The sequence below is a fragment of the Vulpes lagopus genome, chromosome 8 (assembly GCF_018345385.1).
Source record: "Vulpes lagopus strain Blue_001 chromosome 8, ASM1834538v1, whole genome shotgun sequence".
Classification (NCBI taxonomy): domain Eukaryota; kingdom Metazoa; phylum Chordata; class Mammalia; order Carnivora; family Canidae; genus Vulpes; species Vulpes lagopus.
In genome coordinates, this window is record NC_054831.1 from 96,360,884 (window position 1) to 96,374,592 (window position 13,709).

The following is a 13,709-nucleotide window of genomic DNA, read 5'->3' on the forward strand; positions in this document are numbered from 1 at the left end:
CAGATGGGTTTCTAGCTCTAGACTCAAAAAACTGACAGCCAATTTAGGTGGGCTTTCAATTCAACATGCAAAAAAATAATAATAATAATAATTCCAGATATCCTGTACCATCCAAACATCCAGGATTTGTTTCTAGTTTTGAATAAATACTAAACAACAATTCTATCTAAAAAGAACAGGGAACTTCAATTAAAAGACATCTGGTGAGTGCCAATTTTATGCAAATGTAGAGCATCCAAAAGAATCTGAAGTCAAACAGAGGGCAATTTCATCAAGAAACTAACAAATCCAATTGAGCAGAAGAGATTTTGAATTTCTCCTACTGGTAGGAAGAAAATTATACATGATACTAGAAAACTGAGAGTTTAATGTAAAATACTACAAGATACATTAGAATTCAATACATAAGAGAACTGATTAATGAAGAATTAAAACTTATCCAGTTCATCCTACCAGATGAGAAGATTTATGAAAATTCATGAGTTCAGAGAATACCAACAGAGATACTTTACGGGAAGTTACTTTAAATTTTTTTTAGTTATTTTATTTAAATTCCATTAGTTAACATGCAGCATATCATCAGTTTCAGATGCAGAATTCAGCGATTCATCAGTTGCATGTACACCCCAGTGCTCATTACGTGACATGCCCTCCTTAATGCCCATCCCCCAGTTACCTCATCCTCCTCTCCACTCTCCTCCAGCAGCCCTCAATTTGTTTCCTAGAGTTAAGAATCTCTTATGGCTTATCTCCCTCTTTGATTTTGTCTTATTTGATTTTTCTTTCCCTTCCCCTATGGTCCTCTGGTTTTGTTTCTTAAATTTCACATATGAGTGAAACCATATGATAATTATCCTTCTCTGAATGACTTATTTCACTCAGCGCAATACCCTTCAGTTCCATCCACATTGATATAAATGGTAAGATTTCATCCTTTTTTGATGGCTGAGTAATATTCCATTATGTGTGTGTGTGTGTGTGTGTGTATGTGTGTGTGTGTGTATTCTTTATTCATTTATCTGAGGATGGACATCTGGGATTTTTGCATAGTTTGGGTATTGTGGACATTGTGTTATAAACATTGGGGTGCAAGTGACCCTTTGGATTACATTTGTATCCTTTGGGTAAAGGATACAAGTAGTGCAATTGTGGCATCACAGGGGACCTCTATTTTTAATTTCTTGAGGAAATTCCACATTGTTTTCCAATTTTCTAATAACCTTTGATTTAAAAATACACTATAACTATATATATATAGTACAGAAGACATGAACAGACATTTCTCCAAAGAAGACATACAGGTGGCCAACAGACACATAAAAAGATGCTTAAAACCACTCACCATCAGGGAAATGCAAATCACAACAACAATGATGGAAGGATGGATGGAAGAGATATATAGATAGGTAGTTATAGATATATATATCATATATAAAATATATGGTAGAATATTATTCAGCCAAAAAAAAAAGAATAAAATCATGCTATTTGCAGTGACATGGATACAGCTAGAGAGTATAGTGCTAAGCAAAATAAGTCAGAGGTAGACAAATACCATATAATCTAAGTTATTTGTGGAATTTAAGAAACAAAAACAAAACAATGAACAAAGGAAAAAAAAGAAAGAGAGATCCATCAAGAAACAGACTCTTAACTATAGAGAATTGATGATTACCAGAGGGGAGACAGTGGGGGATGGGTAAAATGGGTGATAGAGATTTAAAAGTACACCTATTATGATCAAAATCTAAAAATAAAATAAAAAGGAATATCAAACTCTGTTATAGAAGGAATATTTGTGTCACCCCCTAATTCCTATTTTGATGCCCTATATAACCAAGGGTGATAATAGCATTTAGAGAGTGGAGTCTTTGGGAGGTAATTGGATTAAATGAGTTCACAATGAGAAGGCCAGGAAGAGAGCTCTCATCAGGAACTGAATAGGCCAGCACCATGATCTTGGACTTCCCATTCTGTAGAACTCTAAGAAAATACATTTCTGTCACTTAAACCTCACAGTCTATAGTATTTTTAAGGCAACTAAGCAGAGTAATACTCTCTTTTGCCCCAACACCTTGATTCTGTTTTTATTTGGAAAATGACCTTCAATTCAATTTATGAATACATGGCCTATAGTGATAGAAATTCATAACTGGCAGGAAATGAACCCTTACCCTGTTTAACCACTCATCTTATGCCTGAATCTTTTGCATAATATGGAAATTAACTAAACTGTCTTGGGAGCTTGAACCTTTTTAGTGAGAGGAATGCACTTCATTTCCTGTTGTTTCCAAATGATTCATTTATGGGCCAGATACTATCACTTAGCTCTGTAGCTACAAAAAGAGCATCTGCAAACCTCCAGATTGAATTTATCAAGCAACTACTATGTGACAAATGTTTTCCCCTTCATTATGATATACTTTTTCTTTTCTACACACGTAGGCCCTAAGACTCAGGAAAAAAAAAAAAGTAATTTGCTAACGGTCAGATCTTTAAGCACTAGTGGATCTGAGGATTGAATCCAGGTATCTGCATTCAAAAACTATTCTTTTTTTCACTGCAAAGAATGGCCTCTAAACTATGTTGATTATATATCCCTCTCAGGAAAAATATTTTGAATATATTTTCCCAATTCATGTATTTATCAATTGCACACATGTACATCTGTGCATTTATCAAACATATGAGATTTTTAAAAAGGTGACATTAGAAAGTAAATATAAATAGGAGTCCTAGGGTGCCTGAGTGGTTCAGTGGTTATGTGTTTGTCTTTGGCTCCAATCATGATCCCAGGGTCCTGGGATTGAGCCCCACATCGGGCTCCCTGCTCACAGGGAGCCTGCTTCTCCCTCTTCTCTCCATTCATGCTCTCTCTCACTTTTTTTCTATCTCTTTCTCTCCCTCTCTCAAATAAATGAATAAAATCTTTTAAAAATAAGATGAGTCCTAATATTTTCTTTTTGAAGCCCAACTTTGAGATTGCTATACTTGATCACATTGGCTTCCTTATACCAGGAAGACAGAAAAAATCTAGATCAGTGAAAGCATATTACCATACTGAAGAGTTTCAGAACCTAATGTTAGGCTATCCTGATCATTGCTTCTAAAGCAAAGAAGAGTACGTCTATTATTTAAAAAATTATTTTCAACAGAAATACAAGCTGCTAGAGTTAAATCTTTAACCTCAGAAAAGTTATACTCTGTCAATATTTCACTGGAGAAATGCCAAGGAAAATCTGAGTCATGGATGTGATGCTGGGCTTGCTGTAAATGGCTCCTTTCTCTTTGGGACCAGTGGACTGAAAAGACCCACTAGAGTTAACAGGAGATGCTAAAGGGTTGTGGGAGAATCTTGACCACTGTAGCAAATTAAACCGTTTAATTAAAAGCAGAGCTGTTGTTAGAGCACTTTTTCAAGAAATTCTCTAACAGCTTCAAAAAGCATATTCTTTATTAATTACTCTGCTTCTGTCCTAAATTGCTATGTATGTAGGTAGAAGGAAAAAAATCCTAGATGTTTACAACTAGGATAGTTATAGAATAAAATTCTAGAATTTTAGAATAAATTCTGGAATAAAATTAGATGACTTCATGACAACATACTTGAGTCAGGAGAAAGCAAGGCTTAAATAGAGAAATGAGTTGATCCATTATAACTCAGAATAGTAAACAAAAATAAGGCTTCCCTTCTACATGAGATTTCCCTGCTTTGAAACTTACACCATGTGTGTATTTTCTATATATCTCACCAAGGATGGTTTTAAAACAAAACCGCAAAAAAACTATAATGGTTGTACAAATGAGACTTGTTCTGTCCCATTAAAGCTGCATTCAGAACAGTAAGAATTGTCCCCAGCTTCCACAGATGGCAAAGACCCTTTGAAAGGTTAGCACAGGGACAATACTGTTTATGCTCTGCTCTTTCAGTGTATGGACAAAGAACCAGCCAGAAAAAAACAAATGTGACCTTAAGTGCCCCAAGAGGTATAAAACTCTAAGAAGTCACAAGAACTTTAGATGAGACATGTGAAAATGAAATGTCAGTCCACTAAGAAGTGGCCTGAAAACTTTAAAAAGAGGGAGAGTGTACATATCACAAAACTGATGGGAGAATTTTCTACTGCAACACTTCCTGTTAGAAATAAATATTTCAAAGGGTCATCTGCCCAACCAAGGGTTTTCCTTTTCTTCTCTTGGTGTTTCTAATTATTATTAAATCAGAAAAATCCAGAGTTTTTAAAGAAGCAGATGCTACCTAAGTGATCATCTGTTTTGTATTTTATTTTTCATTTGTTCTCTCCTTGAAAGCCCTAATTTTTACAGAACTTCATCTGGATGACAAGGTTTTTCCAACACTGGCATTTTTCGGGCATTTGAAATACATTAAAGCAGGTAAGAGATAGTTGTTTCTTTCTTTCCTTTCTTTTTTTTTTTTTTTAAATCCCAGCTTTGACTACATTTTAAGAAGCACAGAAAGGAAAGAACACAGGGAGTCTCCCTCACTTACAAGTTATGGTGTCTAGGGCAAAGGCAAAGAGAACTCATCAGGTACCTTTAAAGTACCAAGCATTATGTGTTAATGTCATTTCCCCATCGCCTGTTAGATGACTGGAGTCAGTAATTTGTCAAATGCCCCACAGCCAGAAAGTTGAAAAAGCCAGATTTTGAACCCAATTCTGTATGATTTTAAAGCTGTCATATTTTTTCAACTAAATCAAGCCACCTTTCAAGCAAGTCATTTCATCTCTCCTGACTTCCATCTCCATTTCCTTATCAGCAAATTAAAAGGGTTGAGTCAGAAGATCTTTAAGTTCTCTTCCAACTACAAGAAGAAATTATATGCCAGAAACTCTATAAAGTTTACAAGTCCTATAAAATTTGGTGAAGCCATTTTTATGAGAAATAAATATTAATACCATGTTTTCTAAAAATAAATGATGTGGGCAGTTGGAAAAATTATGTAAGTCAGAAATGTAAAGCTTAAAGTACTTGCTTTTGATATTTCAATGTATTAATATTAACACTTAATTACAATATTAATTATAAGAATTATTAATGTTAATACCATGTATTCTAAAAACAAATGATGTGGACTGTTGGAACAATTATGTAAATCAGGAATCTAAAGCTTAAAGTATTTGCTTTTGATATTTGATGTGCAATATACTATAAAATAGCTTCCCATTTTTTAAATTTGTGGACTTTTTTCCTTGTCATAGACCAACTTGTGAATCACAACAGCAAAATTTTAAATGATTCATATTTCTAATAACATGATAAACTGATCGTAAATTTAGGTCCACTTATTATAAAAGGTTGCATGTTAGTTCACCCTAATAATGTTTGAAAATATTAGTGATACTCAATTCATTCAGACATTTTCAATTTAATAAACAGCTTAAGTGCTTTGATTTACTTTAAATTAATATAGTTTATGCTATTTCACTTACTTTGAAATAATTTTAGGAAAATAATTATTAATAAATTTTAAAATTATGTATTTTACTTGGTTCAGGAACAATATAAAAATATAGATCAAAACTAGCCACATTATAGCATCAGTTTCCAGAAATATACTAGGGATACCATATAAAAATTTTAAGTAAATAAATGCAACTTGTAGATCTGGTGAAGACAGCTTGGAGTTAAACTCACAGGATTTTTTTTTTAATTTCAATAAAATTGTCCCCCTATTTTCTATATTGAATCAACAGTCGAGGGTATAAATTTAATAATTAACTTGAGTTTTCCAATCTACCTACTGTGTGAATTAAATAACATTACTCTCCACAGTCTTATATCCTGAAACATCCCTATATTAATAGCCATGGACTCAGATTCACCCTCTTCCCATCCCCTCCCCTCCACTGAGGTGAAAGAACTGCATCCATTTTGTCAACTACAAGCCCAAGAGGCACGCTCCATACTTTCTTCTCTCCTAGATACTACCTCTAATATATACCTTTCCAAAAGCCCTATCATTTCTTCCTTCCCAAATATCTCTTAACAATGTTCGGCTTTATCTCCCTACAGTTGCCACTAGTGGATTCATCATTCTAGCTTTTGTTCATGACCTTGAAGCTACCATTTTCCCTAACACTACAGAATCAATGCATATCAAGTTAACTCTGCCTGGAAGCCACCCTCTTCACCTTGGTAGGCTAAGTCACCCTTCAGATCACAAACTACCCTGAAGATCCCCCTTTCTCAGGAATGGCTAGACTGGCCTCCCTGACCTAGCCAAGTCTTTCTGTCATATGCTGTCACTGTGCTAGGAAGCTTCTCTCAGCAGGTATCACAGGGTATTAATTTGCTCATTCCTTTGCCACTTAATTACCTACCATGTGAAAGATACAGTGATGAATAAATAAGCAAAGCCTCCATCTCAGGAAGTTGACATTCCATGATGGAGAAAGAAGCCATTACATATGAGGACAGGTTGAAGATATTTGGCCTATGGAAGGAAATACAGTGGAGAATTGCTGCTTTACACATAGGTGTGTGATTCTTTGATGCATGTCTGTCTCCCACAAGAGGCCCTAAGACCACAACCACTGGAGCCATATTTCACTTTTGTACTGTTCACATGAGTTCCTCTCATTTTTACCCACCACAACCACAAATTATGCTCCCAAAGGAGCAAGATGTCACTTTAAAGAGAAGAGTACTTTGTTTATATTTTTATAGCTAAAATTTTTCATGGAACCCTTCCAAATAAAGGAAGAATCCAGAGCATTAATCATTAAAAGGGACATTGCACCAGACCTTGAATGTGAGGGGGAAAATATGAACAAGCTTTAAGCGTTCGGGAAAAAAAACAAAGTAATTGTCTCAGGATGATCATTTTTTCCTGCTCTTTCATACACCTGAAGTTTTACAATGACACAGACAAGATATGTAGAGACATGCAGGAGGAACAGAGGCTGTTTTAACATTTAGAACACTCTCTTTGGATTTTTAAATGTCATAATGCCAAAGAAAAACTCTCAAATCCAAAACCAAATTAATTCTTAAATTTTTCCTCATCAAAAGCAGGAAACACCTACTTGCAAGAGCATAATGTTGGGCTTTGTTCACACAGAGACTTAGAGGGTGCGGGGTGACTTTTTCAGACCACTGCAAAATGAACTTTTGAAACTCGAAGGTGACAACTTCTAACTAGGCAAAAAGTCTGGCTCTTTTCTCTGAGAGATGCAATCTCTTGCCTAGAGTCATTTAATTAAGTGAAAGCACTTTCTTCATGCCAGTGGATTTTCTAAAAGCTAAGAAGTGGTGAAATAAGAGCTCTACTATTTACATTTAGACACACGTAGGCAATTCAGGTCCTCTTAATCCGGGAATCATGAGCCTTTCCACCAAGATGAAAATCTTTGCATTAAGCAAATATAAATAGGAAATCTCCTAGCATCATTAAGCGCTCACAGTTCCTTAAAGTCACGGCTCAGTTAATCATTTGCTTGTAGAATGCTTTCCTCCAAGAACAAGGAAATGTTTAAGAATATTTTTTAATCATCCAAAGTATTCTCCCCTTTGCCTTTACACAATTTTTTCATATCATGTGGCCCTGAAATTTAATGAAAGAAGCATTATGTGAGTGGTTTACTTTCATATTTAACTTATAACAAGAAAAACTCAGTGACAGAAAGATGTGTTGGCAGTTTGGTGGCAAGCCACCTTCTATTACAACAAGCAACTATATGATGACCAAAGGAACCCCAGGCTCCAAGCCATGGCCCTTTCTTTCATCCAGTAATCCATACGACCAAATGCCAACCAAGAAAAGAAATGAATTTGGATATTTCCTCAGACTCTGTTGAATTTCTTTGCTGGTTATTAAACACAGCCTGTACTCCAAGAACTGGCACACCTCTGGGTACATCCTCATTTTTTACGAAACCCTGCTGAGCACACTATCCTTCCCTCTCCACATGCTCCGGCACTATACCCTTAAAAGCCTGATAGTAATTCTGTAGAAAGAATCGGAGATGGCCTTGGGCCATTGCAAAAGAATCAAGGGTTGTAACACAAAGCATTCTCTTACTAGAGAAATGTGTTTGCATTTGTGGTTTTTCTGATGCCTTCAAATGAATGTTCCTACGTCACAACTGCATCTGTTTGGATGCCTTTTTTTCCCCTTGGGTAAATGAACAAAGGGACATGTTCTTAGAGCTCGCCTCACAGAAATTAACAGCCTCCTTTCATCCTTGCCTTGCATAGCTTTCTTGGGGTTGCTCTACTTTGCTTATACTTTCTTTCATAAGCTAATACGAACCTAAAAATTATCACTCGTTCAGTACCTTAAGGAGACCAGGTAAATTGGAAAGAAGGCTTAATCTACACCAGGACCCAAGGATGTTCACTAAAGGAGAAGAGAAATTAGAGACCTATGCTAAAGTAGATAAAGTAGACAGCTCATGGAAGGGATGTTCTACTGATCAAGTATTCACGTTATTCACCATGTATGTGAACTTTGGAAATGTGATTGATTGAAGTACTTAGCAGTGTAAATTCAATACATCCTTTCAGACTTGCCCAGAAAATTCGATATTCAAGATATACATTTCTTCAGTTTCAGTTTTTAATCACATAATTTCTGCATCAATCCCAACATCAAAGTGTCCAATCTCATACCACTAGGTTTATACAAATGAATGGTAGGCATAAAAAACTGGCTCGAAGAGAATTCCCATCAAATGTCAACCAGGCCACACAGACGAACAAGTCTTCATTTGTTAATAAGTTCCATACAGCCTGACAACTAAAAGTCGACCAAGGGGTTCCCACGAGCCTGATCGTGATAGCACAGTATTACAATCTAAAGAAAATAGTAAAAAAATTACGTGCACTCATTTTTACAAAAGAAATGAAAACAAAAGGTACTTACGCTTTTGCTCCGAGAAAGCAAATCACAGGTATTTCTTTTCATGGTGGTGTCTTAAATAATTCAAATGGACAATAGTAGCTTCCAACGTCACAGCTCCCACTGCAACAATTATCCACTCAAAAGCCAACTGGCATTCTGAAGAGAAAGGCAAGGAAATATTTAATCAAGTATATGATTAACACGTGCACTTCGAAATGCTGTCTTAGACTAGGACAGTAATTCTTAAATTATTCAGAACAAGCTAAAATGGTGCTGTGTTTAAAGCAATAAAAGTACACACAAGCAGCATTTCCAAAACAGCTTTTGTTAAATGTAAGTTAGAGATTTCAAGCACCATCTGTTTTCCATTAAATATTCAAGTCTACATTTCTAGTGGCTTAAAAAAAAAAATAGGTATGGTAGCCACAACTTACACTCACATGTATGCAATGTAGATGCATGCTGAGCTGTGTGCCTGCTGACCCTGGCTGGGACAGCTCCAGACCCCTCCTTACCCTTCCACTAAGCACTCACTGAGGTAGCCCTTGCCACACCAGAGGGATCTTACTTCATCTGAAAGCCCTCTAACCATGGCATGGTGGCCTCCTGTTTCATCATTAGCAATCATCCACAGTACAGTGGCTCTTCAGTAAATTTAGGGCGTTCTCTACTCTTTGGTTCAAAAGATGTTGTAAGAATCAGTCGGGAGCAACAGTTTACCTAGAAAAGTAATAAGCGTAATTTCTAAGAATATCTCAGAGCAGTTGTCCCTTGAATGACATGATAGCCTTATTACCTTACCTTCACTTCCCACTAGATGCTAAGAAGGAGATTCTGTTTTGAGTTTTAAAGAAGGAGTAAATACAATGGCTATAGGAGCTGCATCCATTCTGCTATTCAGCTGACTCTGAGCATGATTTACATATTCACAGAGAATATTTGCATATAGTCTGAAATGCCTTTTGGGAAATATGTCACTCTAAGAGAAAGGGGGATAAGGCAAACAGGCTTGGCCAAAACACAAAAGACACAGACACTGTAGATGTAGGCTGATGTGGTAGGAACAGACTGATTCTAACAGCATGTATTCTATCATTTGGATTTACCCCCTGTTTCTCAAAAGACTTGTGCCTGAGGTTTAGGGAAAAGAATAACAGTAAGGTCTGAAGGAGCTTATTTCACTAAAGTGATTGAAAAATATCAAAGTGCTGGATAGTGTGAATTCAAATATATAAATACATTCACACCAAGTAACTATATATACTTTAAGAAACACATGGAGGGGGGGGCTCCACGGAACACAGCATCTGTCCAGGTCCCTGGAGCAGGCCAGCCCTCAGCAGCAGGAGAACCCATTGGTCCCCCACACCAATGGAGGGGGACCTTCTTCACCAGGCTCTCCAGAATCTTGAGAGTGCAGTGGCGCACTCTCAAGCCTCTAAGACTTGTTTTGAACACATGTGAATCAGCCCTCAAGACTTAGGAGACTAAAAGGCAAGTAGTTTTAGGGAGGCCAGAGATCCCACAACAGCAAGATGGAGCTAGAACCGGAGAAATTCAGTTTATTACTGCTAAGAATATCCCAAGTCACAGCTTGAGAGACCCAAAGCTCACTGGGGCACAGAGTCTTCTTCAGGGGTTAATAAAAATGTTTGCCTGAGGTTAAAGAAAAATGCACAATCAAATGTGAGCTGCTAGGATAACTATGGTTTCTTTGAGTTCGTGCAGATTATTTTTAGGGGAGTGGGGGTTGGAGGGAAGAGGGAACCCACAAATGCAGAGTTCTCAGCTAGTACACCTCCAGAACTTTAGTCACCTGTACCAATTAGTTACAATGCCGTGCATTTTATAAGTTCTCAGAAAATGTGAAATTATATTACCCACCTAGAATCAACTTAAGAAGTGGAGAGAAATAATATAAACTGAGAACTAAATATTCCATACCTAGGGAGAAAATAAAACACAACTAAATGCTGTGGGAAGCTTATATACTTTCAGAGAAAAACACATTCAAAATATTTAATGACTCACTCAGTATTTAATGAGTTCTCTCAGGGGCAACCCAGGAATAGTTCGTAGCCCCTGGTGGGCTAGTAACTCAAGAGTTTTAAATTAACAAATCAGTCAAATCAGACAAATCATGGAATTGACCTGATAAGGTTTGCTGAACTCAACACATTTTTAACAAATTTGCCTTGACATCATTTAAAGACTTTCCTATAGGAATTTGGAACCTGCAGAAAATTGAGAAAGAAAAATGAGTTTAACTGAAAATTGTTGATGGGCTGGCTGGCCCTTCTCAGCCTATATACTTAGGAGGTAGCATGGTCTGGCTATAACAGTATGGACCTTGAAATCAAAGAGGCATAGATTAGGATTTCAGTTCTCCAAGGCATCCTGTGTAGCCTTCAGCAAGTTACTTAACGTTTCTGACTTTTTTTGACATCTGCAAAAAAGAAGGCAATACTCATGTGTGTCTTGAGTTTAAATGACCTAATGTGTATGCACTTGATCGTAGGTAAAAGGCCAAGAAACGATGACCTAATGTGTATAAAACAGTGTCTAGAATGCTTAGCTCACATTATCATCACCACCACCATCACCATCAGCCTTCATTGCTATCTTTTTCTTTTCTTAGTATCAAATGATGAGTAACAACAACCCATTCTCATTTTTCTCCTTAGAAGTACCGACTCCCTCAAATAAGACAGACAGGCAAAAAGACTTTCAACTAAGCAGTAATGAACACTGTATCAGCTCAGGTCCTAGGAGTAAACAGACAACACACTCATATTAAGATCATTTAAGGAGGGGTTAGTAAAGAGATTATTTAAGAAGATGACAGTAGTTGGGTGCCTGGATAGCTCAGTTGGTTAAGCCTCAGACTCCTGGTTTTGCCTCAGGTCATGATCTCTTGGTCCTGGGGTGGAGCCCTGCATGGCATCAGTCACCACGCTCAGCAAGGGGTCTGCCTCTCCCTTTCTCTTCCCCTCCACCTCTCCCCCTGCTCATGTGCACATATGTGTGTGTGTGCATGCGCTCTCTTGCGCACGTGCTCTCTCTCTCTCTAATAACCAAATAAATCAAATCTTTTTTAAAAAAGATGAAAGTAGGGTAGAGGAACCTACAAAGGATAGTGAAGTTCTGGTAACTAGTAATAATGGAGTTTTTACCATCCCCAAAAGGAACTAGGAGAGAGGTAGGTCACAGATACCCAGGAGGAGAGTGTCCTAGAGTAATCTGCCTTGAAAAATGGTGATCCTCTGGGACACAGCTGGTATCAGTTGACCCTGAAAGGAAGGAGACTGGGAGATGAACAAGATCTCATCCTCCTCTGATCTCCTGCTGGGACTCCCCACTGGCAAATGCAACAGAGCCAGAGGGCAAAGGAAACTGCTGCTGTCCACCTCACTGGTCAGCCTCCCAGGGCAGAAAGCATCCCAGAGCAGGGCAGGGAAGAGAGCAGAGCTGGAGGGGACATGGGAGACATGCCACACAAAAGGGATCTGCAGCTCAGGAAGAGGACTGCACTTTTCTGCTCATTTCATCATAAGAAAAACATCATTTATCCTGCATCCTCCTAATAAACCCACGAGTTAGATGTCATTAATGTATTCTCCCCCATTGCACAAAAGAAGAAATGAACTCCAAGAAGTGAACTACCAGTAAATAGCAAAATCAGGATTCAAACCTGATTTGTCTGACTCCAAAGTCCATGTTTTTGTCTATGCAGATACCGTGTGCTTTGCAGCCAATATCAGGCAGGAACCAATGCATTTTAATGATCAACAAATGGTAACCTCTGGAAATATCAAAGCTGTGCCCAAACCAAAGAATGTTTGATTTAAAGAAAAAAAAAAGAAAAAAAAAAAGGTTTACCCTCAGGAAGGCAGTTATCTTAGTTCCCACAAATTCATCCCTCAGCAAAGATAATGCCATGAGACAGCAGAAATGCTTGCTCCCTTCAGGTGTACTAAACAGAAGACCAGGTGAGAAAACACTCACACATGCAATTTCATTACTAGAGGAGTTTCCACATAAAAATTAATTAGGGAGAAGGAAGAGTCAGCTCCTGCAGGGAGAACACGGTAAAAATAAAAAGAAAGGAGGTAGGGTAAGATCGATGGTGCTGGAACACTCAGACACAGAATCTGAGCTACAGCACCTGTATAAATTTTGCTGCTTTGATGAAAGGATAAGAGAATTAAGATAGGTTCCCTCTTAGAGATTAAGGATTTAGAGAGTGGAAAAAGCCCTGAACTGGGCATCAGAAGAAATAAGTTCCACCTTCACCAATATGTCATATACAAACTGGTTGGTATTAGGAAAATCCCCTCTGTTTTCTTTTCCTCCACCAGTTGCTTGCTTCTCTGTAAAGGGGAGATAACATTATCTCCACAACCTACCTCCTAGGGTTCTTAGGGGGATCAATTAGAAAGTGTGTCAAAAAGTTTTCTGGAATCTATAACCTTCCCTGCAAACCTAAGTTGCATCTGTTCATTTAAACATCAAATATGCCAAGGCAGGGCGACACTCTAAATATGAATGAAAAAGTTCTAATTACTTGCAAATGTTGGAGAGACTACTGAATATATTTTATGTATTTTAGAGGGATTTTTTTATTCTTTTGTAATATTTTTCTCCTACACAGTAATTAATTTCGTGTAGTGACTGCTAAATTATAAAATCACTCAGATGCATTAATTAAAAAAAAAACACATTTACTGGGCATCACGTATGGGCCAGGTGCTCTACTAATCTCTCAGATACCACCAAATTTTCTAGATTCAGAGGGGATGGATGGTTTGGATATGCATTGCCTATGAATAAGCAAATCATCATC

At 37.4% G+C, this 13,709-nt stretch overlaps 1 protein-coding gene across 5 annotated transcripts in view; it reads right to left on the bottom strand.

Moving 5' to 3' along the window:
- The window catches only part of PDE4D (phosphodiesterase 4D), a 1,379,610-nt gene that overhangs the window by 1,067,772 nt on the left and 298,129 nt on the right, over nt 1-13,709 (bottom strand). For 4 of the 5 annotated variants that reach the window (XM_041765463.1, XM_041765464.1, XM_041765467.1 and 1 more), the window contains one exon: nt 8,888-9,022. In XM_041765463.1, the coding sequence (XP_041621397.1) occupies nt 8,888-8,929 (42 nt within the window). In that variant the 5' untranslated portion in view covers nt 8,930-9,022. Of the gene's footprint in view, nt 1-8,887; nt 9,023-10,750; nt 10,794-13,709 lie in introns of those variants that run through there. The other variant, XM_041765465.1, reaches the window with a different exon arrangement.